Source organism: Crinia signifera, chromosome 7 (genome assembly GCF_055691185.1).
Source record: "Crinia signifera chromosome 7, ASM5569118v1, whole genome shotgun sequence".
Classification (NCBI taxonomy): domain Eukaryota; kingdom Metazoa; phylum Chordata; class Amphibia; order Anura; family Myobatrachidae; genus Crinia; species Crinia signifera.
This window is the reverse complement of record NC_139223.1, coordinates 49,992,357-50,004,569: the sequence shown is the minus strand read 5'-3', so window position 1 is coordinate 50,004,569 and position 12,213 is coordinate 49,992,357. Positions and strand designations below refer to the sequence as shown.

The window sequence follows — 12,213 nt, the reverse complement described above, 5'->3', positions numbered from 1 at the left end:
CCGCATATTTCTGATCGGGCCGCACCGATCAGAATAAGGGCTGTGTACACACGGTGCGATTTGGCCGAGCGATTTTTTTTTTTTTTTTTCACAATATTTTCAAAATCGATAGCAAGACAATGCAAATAGCACTTTGTTTTGATGATTCCGATGTGCTGCCCCGCGGCATCGGAATCTAAATTACAAATAAAGGGGGAAATGTAATCGGAGGAGAGCTTCAGCAAGTGAGAGATTTGGTAAGGAATCTCCAGGTTTTTTTTTAAAGTGGCAATCATTTACACTGCAAAACCAGTTTGATTTTGAAGTGTAAATGATTGCCGCTTTAAAAGACTTTCTTACAAAATGCATACCTCCCAACTATTGAAGCTATGCAATCGGGACGATGCTCCTGCGCGCCGGAGGCGTGCCGAAATTTTCGGGGTGTGGCCTATGCTCGGAGGCTCTTCCGCGAGGCCACGCCCCCATTTTGCCGCTATGGGGGCATGACCCAGAGGCTCTGTGAGCCTCTAGCCATGCCCCCAGCCCCCTGGCTGCGGGAATAGACGCTGTGCGCATGCGCACAGCGTTTATTCCCCGCTGCTTAGCAGCTGACGGGGGACTCCCAACAGCTCCCCCACACTGCGGGACACTGCCGCCCGCGGGTGGGACATCGGGACAGGCCCTGACAATCGGGACTGTCCCGATAAAATCGGGACTGTTGGGAGGTATGCAAAATGTCACTTTCTGAATCTCTCATCCTATTACATTTCACCCAGACTGTACTACACAGTCTATTTCTACCATCTCCGAATGAGGGCTTAACGCAGCATGGCCCTGCTCCCCCACTGATGCCCTACGTGGGCATCAGCATGCTTTTGTCCATCATGGTTTTGTCCATCTGCCAAAGTTGCAGCCTTGCTAACAGGCTCTAGGACCAATACTCTTGCTTTCCCTCACTCTCCCCTAGTACCAGATTAAGCTGCCTGTATCACCTGTACCCCAAGCCTACAACAGCCACAGTGATAAGTTTATCTGAAGACAAAAGCACCAGCTTCCCGAGTGCTGACTACATGACTGCGGCCCTATCAGGAAGGCTGCCTTATATCTGTGTTTGCCTGGTCAGTGTGAGTCCTTATGTATACATACAAGACTTACAATGATTAATAGGGCATTTACACTACCGCATATGTGCGTGATTGGTGGGCTGAAGGTTACACATGATGCCACAGATAATGCCATGTGACGTATTTAGGAGAGACTCTGTTGGTACAATGTGGTAGGATATGGCATCATTATGTTGCATCCTACCACATCTACCGCAGACGTTATATTATAAAGAGGAAGGAATTAATACTTCCACTTCAATTGGGCATTAGGGAATGCTAGGATAATATATAGTTTCTGTTCTCTGCTCAGTGTCAAATAATTCAGAGCGAGATGCCCACGTGAGTGAGTTACCAAGTCCCGGGCATCTCTCTAATGTTGGTCATTTCCTTTATTGCCAGTCGTGCCCTAGTAGAATTGTGTTGCGACTAAGATGAATTTTCAGCAAAAAAAAGAGAACCAAATAATACACCCGACACTAGAAGATTCTCATATGACCCGGTGTGGCAGACGGGGCTGCTCGGCGATGTCCGACACAAGCATGTTTCCGAGGCTCTCTGCAGATGTGGTTTTGGTGGGCATCAGAGCCGGTCCTAGCCAATATGATGCCCTAGGCAAGATTTTGTCTAGTGCCCCCTAGCACTGCCACTAGTTCCGCCTCTGACCCTGCTCCCCATTCCCAGCACCATCATCAGTCATCACAGCAGTCATCATTTTGGTGCTCCTACCCTCTGTATTTGAAATAGAAACCGTGTGCACATTTGGCGCGCATCCCAAAAAGGGGTGGGTTCTCGCTGGGAAGGGGCATGGCCACACAATAGTACCCCCAATTCAAATTATGCCACACATTAGTGCAACTTCACACTGAATTGCTCTTTTTTCACATTAGACCACACAGTAGTGCCCATTCTATATGTTACACCATACAGTACAGCACCTTATACACCTAATGCCACACATTAGTAATGCCTTTATACACATAATACCACACAATAATGCCCCTTACACGACATACACTACATTATTAATGTCCTTATAAACCTAATGCGCATTACACATTATGCCAACCTTTATTAATGCCCTTCTACACATAATGACAAACGTTATGTCCCTTACACATATGTCGTACATGATTAATGCATTTATACACGGCACACATATGCCCCTTACACATATGCCGAACACTATTGCACAACCAACCCACTTGCACACAGCACTCGCACAGCCACTAACACTGTGACCTCTGCCTCTGCTTGGATACAGATGTTTCCTCATACATCTTGCCTCAATACACCATGCAGCCCCCGGCCAGCTCTGCTAACATTGGGCACCTTTTTTGCTGAAAATTCATCTTATTTGCATATTATGTGACCAGGACGCTCAAAGAGCTTCCGATGATTAAAATGATATGCAGCATGTCTATATTCTGTGTGCGACTGTACCTGCATGAATACACTATTTCATATGCAGATACAGCCTCACTCACACACAGAATATAGGCATGCTGCATATAACTTAATCAGCAGAAGCTGCTGGTGCCCGTTTCCGGGTTCTAATGGGGGGTTGGCTAACTAGACGCAAACTTATTGCTTTCAGCGACTGTGTCCATATGTGCACAAATTGCACCTGCCATAAAGTAAAGCCCCAATACACACTAGGTGATCAGAAGAAACCAAGGCGCTATCAACAGCTGCTGGCACTGGGTTGTCAGACCCAAAAGATGCTGAAATACAAAATAGGAAATGTGCCAGCGCTGGCTGTACTAATATGTAGACAAGACGGTTCTCAATTTAAAAAAGGTAATTTAATGATTACATATACATAGATAAGGCAAAATTACATACACATAAAAATGTAAATATAAAAAACATGTATAATGGTGATGAGCAATGAATATATCACAGGGATATTGAATATGTGGTTGGGAGCTCCATGTATAATGGCTTGTTTGTAGATGATTAATGGTATGATAGTGTATATTACCATCCGATGTTTTCTGGTAAAGTTTGTAGGCCAGAAAAAGGTGGTGGCAGAGTCCTGGAGTTCCCTTATTGAGGGCTCAAACCTCCCTATTAGGCGTCTTCTCCTTGGATGCTGGAACGGTTAGGAATAATGCAGATATCCCAAATTGGTACTTGTGTACTTTCACGGCTCCCATCGCAGGCCAAATGTAGTGGAATGCGATTTTTGCAGTTTTAAGCATTTTTAAAAAAAAATCGCATACGATCGCATCGCACGCGATCGCATCGCACGTATCCGTGTCCCCTCGCGGGCCTCGCCACGCTTCGGGCTCGGTGGCTTGCTGCGCTCGCCACGCTTTCTATTCTCAACTCCACACCGACATGGATAGTGGGGGTATGAAAAGGTCATAGGACGTGTCCCACCGCCCCTCGCGGGCTCGCTGCGCTCGCCACGCTTCGGGTTCGCATTGATAGTGGGGGTGGTACAGCCTCAAAAATGACATTTGGGGGCCATTGAACATGTTTGATACTAATTTCAATGCATTTGGATGCATTTCTGTTAAAAAGCGCATGCGATCAAATCGCATGCGATTCGATTTTTTTTACTATGCGATGGACATCGTGGGAGCCGTGATTGTACACAAGTACCCCCAAATTAATTGTGATGGTCCAGAAAAGTCAGGAAAATTGTGGACGTCAGTGGGAGGATGGACAGGTCACTTAGTAGCATGATGGATGAATCAACAATCATTCAATAAGCTCAACGCGTTTCCCCGGATGTTCTCCGTCCGGCTTCCTCAGGAGCACCACCTGGACAGAGAACATCCGGGGGAAACGCGTTGAGCTTATTGACTTTTCTGGACCATCACAATTAATTTGGGATATCTGCTTTTAGCAGTCGGGCCCGTTTTGTCGATTTCTGCCATGAATAGGGAGATTATTAGGTGAAATGTATCAAACTTGTGAAAGAGATAACAGGGAACCGTTGCACATATCAACCAATCGGCTCCTCACTTTCATTTTATAGACTGCAATAGATAAATGGCAGAAGCTGATTGGCTACCATGGAGATCGTCTCCACTTTTGCTCTTGCTATGGCTTGATACATTTCCTGAGAGAGCATGTCAATGTGATGGAGCCACATATGTTATTTATTACCAGTTATTTATATAGCGCACACATATTCTGCAGCGCTGTACAGAGAATATTTGAACATTCACAGCAGTCCCTGCCCCAGAGAAGCTTACAATCTATATTCCTTACCACTTATACACGCACACACAGACATTCTAAAGTAAACTTTTGTTGGTAGCCAATTAACCTACCACATACTTGCCTACTTTTGAAAACTAGTTTCAGGGAGATTATAAATGGTAATAGAATTTTGCACAGCGCCCCATTGAGGGGGCGTGTCATGCTCCACCCAAAGGGTGTGTCTAGTTCCATATATGGAAAGATTGTGAAAAGATGTTGTGAATGTAGCACCTAGAAGCCTGGGTATGTGCTGCTATATCTGAGAGGAATCTTTTAAAATGACTTCTATCCAAATGTTGATGATCCCCAAAGCAGTTAGTAAGAGATACTATACTTGCTAAAGTGCTGGGAAATGGTGCTGGGAAATGGTGCTGATAATTCAATGTACTGTAACAGTGATTTACTATATGTATCTATCTTTCTCCTTCTGCGCAGCCATTCTACTCCCAAACTAGTGTTCAATCGTGTGAACGGGAAGCGCACCCCAGCAGTCAGCCCTCCTGCAGAGGACGAGATTTACACACCAGCGCACGAGGAGAACGTCCGCTTTGTATATCAGGGTAAGAGTGTGTCCTCCCTCTTTCCCTTATACTCTGGCTTTATCTGTAGTACAGGTATGGCCAAACTATGGCCAGCTGTTGTGAAACTACAAGTCCCATCATGCCTTGCCACAGTTTGGCTATTAGGGAATGCTAGAACTGTGGTAAGGCATGCTGGGATGTGTAGTTTTATACAGCTGGATGGCCACAGTTTGGCCATGCTGTAGTCCACCAGTATATTCAATTGTCAGGGATCGGTTAATGGTGGCTGCAGATCAGAACTGTGCTAGCCGACGCAGCCTGTCAGCCGCATGTATTTTTTTTTTCATGCAAGCTGGGCTGGACAGTGTGTAAGGAGCTAGCGCGGGGAGTGGGTGAGTACAAGTTGCTAGGCGGCTGCCTGTGCCGAGGCAGCAGGACGGCAGCGTGATTGTCAGTGTCGGGGAGGGGGTATTAGTGCAGGGAGCTTAGCGGCTGCCTGTGCGGCTAGTCAGCAGGCCAGGCAGCAGTACGTCGGGGCCGTGGGAGGTTAATGCAGGGAGCTGAGCGGCTGCCCGTGCCGAGTCAGCAGGCCGAGCAGCGTGTACATCGGCGCAGGGGGAGCAGGTGTTAATGCAGGGAGCTGAGTTTCTGCCCGTGCCGAGTCAGCAGGCCGGGCAGCGTGTACACCTGCGCTGGGGGGTAGGGGGGTGCTCAGGCAGCGGGGGGGGGGGGGTTTTGGAGCTGCCTCTGCTGCCCCTTTACCCTGACCCCTCTGTTCCCACCCCCTTAACCTGTGTGTCTGCCACCTTATCAATCTGCTGACCCCTTACCCTGACCCCTGCATGCCTGCACCCTTACTCTCATCTCCATGCCACCTCACCCCTCTGTTACCTCTTACCCTCATTCCTGTGTACCTGTCCCCTTACCCTCACTTACCATTTGCCATTTTTCCCCTGCCACCTCAACCCTCTGCTGCCTATTAACCTCATCCCTGTGTGCCTGCCCCTTCTCCCTCACCCCTGTGTGTCTGGCTCCTCACCCCTTTGTGCTGCTCCCTTACCATGTGTTTTATTGACACCACCCCAGGACTTATTAGCTGGATATACTGTAGTTCACAGAATTTGGAGGTAGTGTAGTGATATAGTGTGTGTATGTAACATAATGATATAATGTGGGGATGTAGTGTTGGTAGGAATTTGGGGAGGTATTGTGTGGAGATGTAGTGTGAACAGGTACATAGTGATGCAGTGTGGTGAGGTAAATATGATGGAATGCAGTGTGGGAATGTGATATAGAGTGGGAAGGTAGTGCCGTAATATTTGTAGTACTGCATGTCACCAGTACGGTACTGATTACACTACCTCTAATGGCACACAATAGGCCTTCCCTAAATGTCAGCTCCACGCCCATGAGTAACTAATCTGGCACTGGGTGTGTGGGATGTGCTGGAGATGGTGCAGTGGCAAGTGATGGTGCATAATCCATTTGACTGGAATCAGCCGGCGGGGGGTATTGTGCGGGATGTGCTCAGGGGGTGTAACCTGTAACTTGGTCAGACAAAAAAAAAAATGTGATTATGCTGGAGTGTCCAAGGAGTGCACTGGACAAGAGTCCTGGCAGCTAATTCAAGTTCTGGCTGAGAAAGTGACAAAAAAATGAATATGTTTTATGTGAGAGGCTGCATAGGGAAATCTATAGGAAGGGGTACCTGCTGTAAGTGACTTATACCTCTTCTTTCACACCGAGCAGCAAATTACCGGGTTAAAAATTTCAATCCGGTAATTTGCTGAATAATGGGGCCTACACACATAGCGATATACAGGCATTTTCTATGTGTTCTCACTAGTTCGCTTAGAAAATGCCCCTACATCGCACTGTGTGTAGGGACGATAGCATCGTTGTCATCTGGCGATTAATATGCAGCATGCTTTCCGGTGAGAACATTGGCTCTGACAGATCGCTCGTGCTAAGCGATCATGCTCAAGCGTTCTGAGCGATCTATCATCATTCAGAGCGCTTCTGCATGACTAGATGTGTAGGCCCCTTAACACTGATATTTCTTTGGTGTGAAAAGGTCAATTTAGGTTGAAAATCCCATGTCACCTACACTACTCTTCTCCAGGGTCAGCGACCAGGGATTTAAGACCCAGGTTGACCCTTTCACACCAAAGAAATACCTGTGTTGTTCAGCAAATTACCGGGTAATTTGCCGCTTGGTGTGAAAGGGGGTCAGAATGCACCCGGCAAAATGATGCTGGGTAATTGCCAGGTTGCAGGTACTGTATGAAAGGGGTATTATACGATGTTATAGGGAAGAGAGAACAAGCTGGTAAGCAGGTGGGGGCATTGTTTCTAGGATTTCGGTTTATTATTTTTACAATCAAATTAATAAGCCATTTTTTCCTGAGCTAAAGCATTGTTTTGACCCAACAACTTAAAAAAAAAAGGGATAGTTCGATAATTATTTTGGCTTAAGGGTGCCTTGAAAAAGTCATGGAGATCCAAAGGGTGCCCCGGACTGAAAAAGTTTGGGAACCACTGTGCTAGCTCCTGGGGCCAGCCTTTCCTGACTTCATTCTTAAATTTAACCATAGCAAAAATACAGAAATGAATAAATTGTTTGCTTATTTTTGTTTGTTATCTGATGGGATGTCCAGATATAAATGGTGATGCACATTCCAATTGTCATGTAATGGAACAGAGATGTTTGAAACCTTCCATGACATCATCATGTAGACCAGGGTTGCCGACTTTGAGATTCTCCTCTCCGGGAGAAGCCCGGAGAGGAGAGTTTCAGCAGCCGCTCAGGGGGCGGGGCTTACGAGTGACATCACTAAGCCCGCCCCCATGTTGTTAAAGCAGCTAATTCATTGATCTCCGTGGAGGGGGCGGAGCTAAAATGACACGATTGTGCCGTTTTAGCTCCGCCCCCTCCTCTGAGACCCGAGGATTGCGGCATTTTAATGCCGCAATCCGGGGGTCAGCGGGGGTCCCCCCTGAATCCGGGAGGGTTGCCCACCCTTCCGGGGGCCGGGAGGGGGTACCCGATTTTCGGGAGACTCCCGGAAATTCCGGGAGGGTCGGCAACCCTGATGTAGACTCTTTACTCATAGAGGGAAATCCTCATTATGTCGTTTTCCTTATGTTTTGTACAACTGAGTTGGACGTTGCCCCTTATATCTGACCGGTCCTTACTGAATTGTGAAAGAACAAGGAGATCTTTGAATGATGATGGATAAACTGTAATCTATAAACTAGATTAAAAATGATTGTATTGTAATCCCCTGCCTATTGTAATCGTCCTGTAACTGCCCTATATCGTACATGCACCAGAGATCGTTTGGGGATTACATTAAAATTGTGGTGTGGTTTATTTGGGATGAAGTCAATTTACCGACAACCATTGGCAGACCGTCAAAATGCCGACATGGTAAAAAGTCTACATGAGTCATGCTTTTTTTTTCTTTGAAAGCGACTCGTACTTACTTCATGATCCAAGTGGGCATAGAGTTAGATTATAATAGTGTGCTGAGAGCAGCGGGTCATGTGACTGGACCCGGTACTTTTATATAAGGTGTCCGTGTCAACCTATGTCGACAGACACACCCCCTTCACCAAAAAAAAGAAATAAAAGAAGCCAAATGTTGTGCCACACTCTGGATACAGGATCACACATAAACTAATGCCCCCTGAAGGTTATACAACATGTAAATCCTTTTTGGTGCCAAATGCGAAGCCCCATTTTCCGGCTCTACCATCAGAAAACTTTAGGCAGCTGACAAAATCGCTTAGTCAAAATTGACCATTAGACAATATCTCACTGTGTGTACTGGTCTTAAGGCTCCACCTCCACACTTTCACTAAATAGTCTGTAAAGTGGGTATAGGTGGCATTGTGTGGTGGGTGTGTGTGTGGGGGGGGGGGGGGGTGGGGGTGGGGGCGAGTGGATAGAGCTTTGAAGTTTTCGTCTAGGGTGCCGAAAAAGTGTTAATGGTGCCTGTAGATTTGGGCCTATACAATGTGTGCTATGCGATTTGGACTGTACACATTGTGCAATTTGAACTACACAAGATTTTGACTACACTATAATATTATGTGATGTAATAAAAAAAAAAACATCCGCATGCCCATACTATTTATCCTTGTGATATTCACGGGTGCGTGTATCGCATGGGAAAATAAACCCGGTGTGAATTGAACTAAAAAGATCAAATCGCATTGGGTGATCGCACAGTACGTGGGCACCTGGCCTTTACAGACAAACCTAATAGTAGCTAACCCTTTATTACTGCTTCCCCCCAGCCTGGCAGGAGGTGCAGCATCAGCTGGATAAACCGGAACTCGATGAGTGCAGTCCTCAGCAATACCAAGATCAGTCACCAGCTCCTGCTCATAACGGTACAAGCTCACAGTAATGATTCTTATTTCTAACTACAGCTTTATACAGTTAGCTGGCATAATGTGTACTGGACCCCGATTTGGGTGTCGGGGTACATGTGGGGGTTCCATACATGCTTATGTGCACTATTATGTTTTAAAAACTAGAGTATAGACTTAACACATTTAATGTATATTGAGCAGGTAACCCTTGTTACTTTGTATAAACATTGTATGCGTGATGGAGAAAACCATAAGGGCTAGGGCCGGGGTGGCCAAACCAGTCCTCCACCGGTGGATCTGTACAGTGGGCCTGATTCGGCCCTGCTCTCTGGGCTGCGAGTGTTCAAACTGTTGAACTGACGCACCCACCTTCCCCTTGCACTTCTCCACCCCTGTGCACTGCTGTGAATGCCTACACAGCTGTGCACAGGGGAAAATCATTCTCCACCCTGCTCGCAGAGCTATGTGAGCCAGGACTCGCTGGTGCCATCAGCGGCCCTCCCGTCTGGCGGCCAGGGAACACCCAGATACAGCTGGCGGCATGCCTCCAAATGCCCGCAGGGTGTCAGCCTGCACTCGCTGCTTGCGGACGGCTCATACATGTGTGGTTGTTCGATCATGCTATGTGCTGCAAATTCACATCCCATCTGAATGGGTCTGAATCGGGCCCCAATGTGTCGGTTAGGAATGAATGCAGCACATTTTTTTGAACATATGACAATTAGTAATGACTACACCTGTGCACCAGCGAGGTGGTCTGGAAAACATGACCTGTTGGTAGATCTCAAGGACCGGCTTGACCACCCGTGGGCTATGGAGTATGTGCAACTGTGTCGACTCTTATTCCTCTGGCCAACAAAGTTGAGGGTTGTTATTTTCTCATTTATTATTAGTCAGGTCGTTAGCAGCACCTGAATAATTGTGTTTTTCAGAGGAAATGATTGATACGATATGCAACTTACAAGCAATCGGTGCCTCTCACCCTTCATTACATTCTATACAATACAGTTTGTCAAAAAACATACAAATGTAATTATTAACCAATGGCAAACATATGTACTCTGGGGTATCACCTTTTATGGAGAGCCTTTATTGTGTAGATTATCCAGGCTGCTGCATGGCTTCTAACATGGAATCCTCTGGCTGTCACTGAGCACGTGCTGGCAGCCGTGGTAGCCCATAATGTCATAGACACTGAGACGTTTGTACATGCGTTCAGGGTCATTCTTCTTGTGGCATTTATAGAAGTCCGTACTTAGGGCCTAATTCAAGTTGGTTTGCAAAAGCAAACTCCTTCTGTAATAGACAAAACCAGGTGCACTGCAGTTGGGGCTGATGTAACATGTGCAGAGAGCTAGATTTGGGTGGGGTGTGTTCAAACTGAAATCCAAATTGCAGTGCAAGAATAAAGCAGCCAGAAATTACTCCCCCAATGTAACTCTCTCTGCACATGTTACATCTGCCCCACCTGCAGTGCAGCATGTTTAGGAGTTTGCTTTCACAAACCAACCTGAATCAGCCCCCTAATTCTGGCTTCCTGCCCCTGTATCTTAAAAAAACAAATGGGTAAATGTGAGATTGCAGCTTAATGTGTTGGAAAATAAAGTTTTATTCCTGGTGATAAGGTTCTAAGTGGAGATCAAGTTGTGGAGAGAGATAAAGTGGAGCAATTGCCCAAAGTAACCAGTTTCTGTCCCTTCCCAAGCACAGTCTTTAAAATGACATAAGCTGATTGGTTGCTTTGAGCACCTTTACCATGTTCTCTCTCGATGCATCTCTCTCAAAATGAATTATTAGGCTTGGTATTGATTTAAATGTCAAACTGTCTCCGGTGTAACCACTTCCAATTTTTTTTTTCTCCGCCCTCTTTTACTTTCTGCAGGTTTTGTTCCCCTCGACCTTGATGAGTGGTGGGCTGAGCGCTTCCTGGCCAATATTGAGAACTAAGAGGAGCGAGGAGACCCTTATCCCTGTGTTCTGTTACTGCCGCTAAATATGCACAGTTTTGCCTCTTGCATTAGAACAACTGTACGGGGTCTCGCACTGCGGCATTCTATCCGCAACAGGAGACCATGCAGTGGACGTACAAAGACGCTTTCCTGACCATATGCCTTCTCTGTATCTGCTGTGATTCATCCTTTACAGATTTCAAGGTGATTTGAGAGAGCACAGAATGATCATGTACAGGACACTGACCTGGAGGTGCTTGTAGTACAAGATGGGCTGAGAGGAATGCTCTGCAGAGATACATTACCCAATAGTTGGGATTACACTGAGCTGGAGCAGTGCACTACAGTTACTGAAGGGGTAATAATCTTAGAAATATTTATATTGAGCATTCGCCTTCCTTAATGTCTCCTGTGCGCAGCATTACAGCCATCTGCTGACCGTCTGCTAGTGTAGGCAGATCCTTTCTACCCAGTGGTATTCCTGTCCATGTCAGTATGGTGTCAGGCCTTTGTTGCGTGTTGTGGACACAGGTGAAGCCTAGGACTTGTCTCCCTCGTGTCTCGTTCTTTATGTGTTTTTTGTAAAATCGGAGGGTCTGTACAGTGCGGGAAATGTCTATTTTTCTAAATAAAGGTCATGTTTTGCCTTGGAAAGTAAATCCTTGATGTATAAATGACAGAACCCAAAGATTTAGAGTTTCTCTGTAACTGCAAAATTTGATATGAATGTAACCGGTGTCTGAGGATGTTGGGTAATATCCCTTTAGAGCATTTGGTCAAATCACATGCTCATCACAATGGCCTTTATTCAGATCTGATCGCAGTACAAATTTGTTTGTAAAATGGGCAAAACCATGTGCACTGCAGGTGGGGCAGATGTAACATGTGCAGAGAGAGAGTTAGATTTGTGTGAGTTATTTTGTTTCTGTGCAGGGTAAATACTGGCTGCATTATTGTTACACTGCAATTTAGATTTCAGTTTCAACACCCCCCACCCAAATTTAACTCTCACTGCACGTTACATCTGCCCCACCTGCAGTGCAAATGGTTTTGCCCATTTTCCAA

General features: G+C 46.2%; 1 protein-coding gene across 1 annotated transcript in view; it reads left to right on the top strand.

The window, feature by feature from the left end:
- The window catches only part of LOC146020154 (MAPK regulated corepressor interacting protein 2-like), a 52,418-nt gene extending 40,462 nt beyond the window's left edge, over positions 1-11,956 (top strand). The window contains exons 3-5 of the mRNA XM_083153037.1: positions 4,734-4,858; positions 9,122-9,217; positions 11,082-11,956. Of these exons, the coding sequence (XP_083009163.1) occupies positions 4,734-4,858; positions 9,122-9,217; positions 11,082-11,146 (286 nt within the window). The 3' untranslated portion in view covers positions 11,147-11,956. The remainder of the gene's footprint in view (positions 1-4,733; positions 4,859-9,121; positions 9,218-11,081) is intronic.
- The last annotated feature ends 257 nt before the right edge of the window (positions 11,957-12,213 follow it).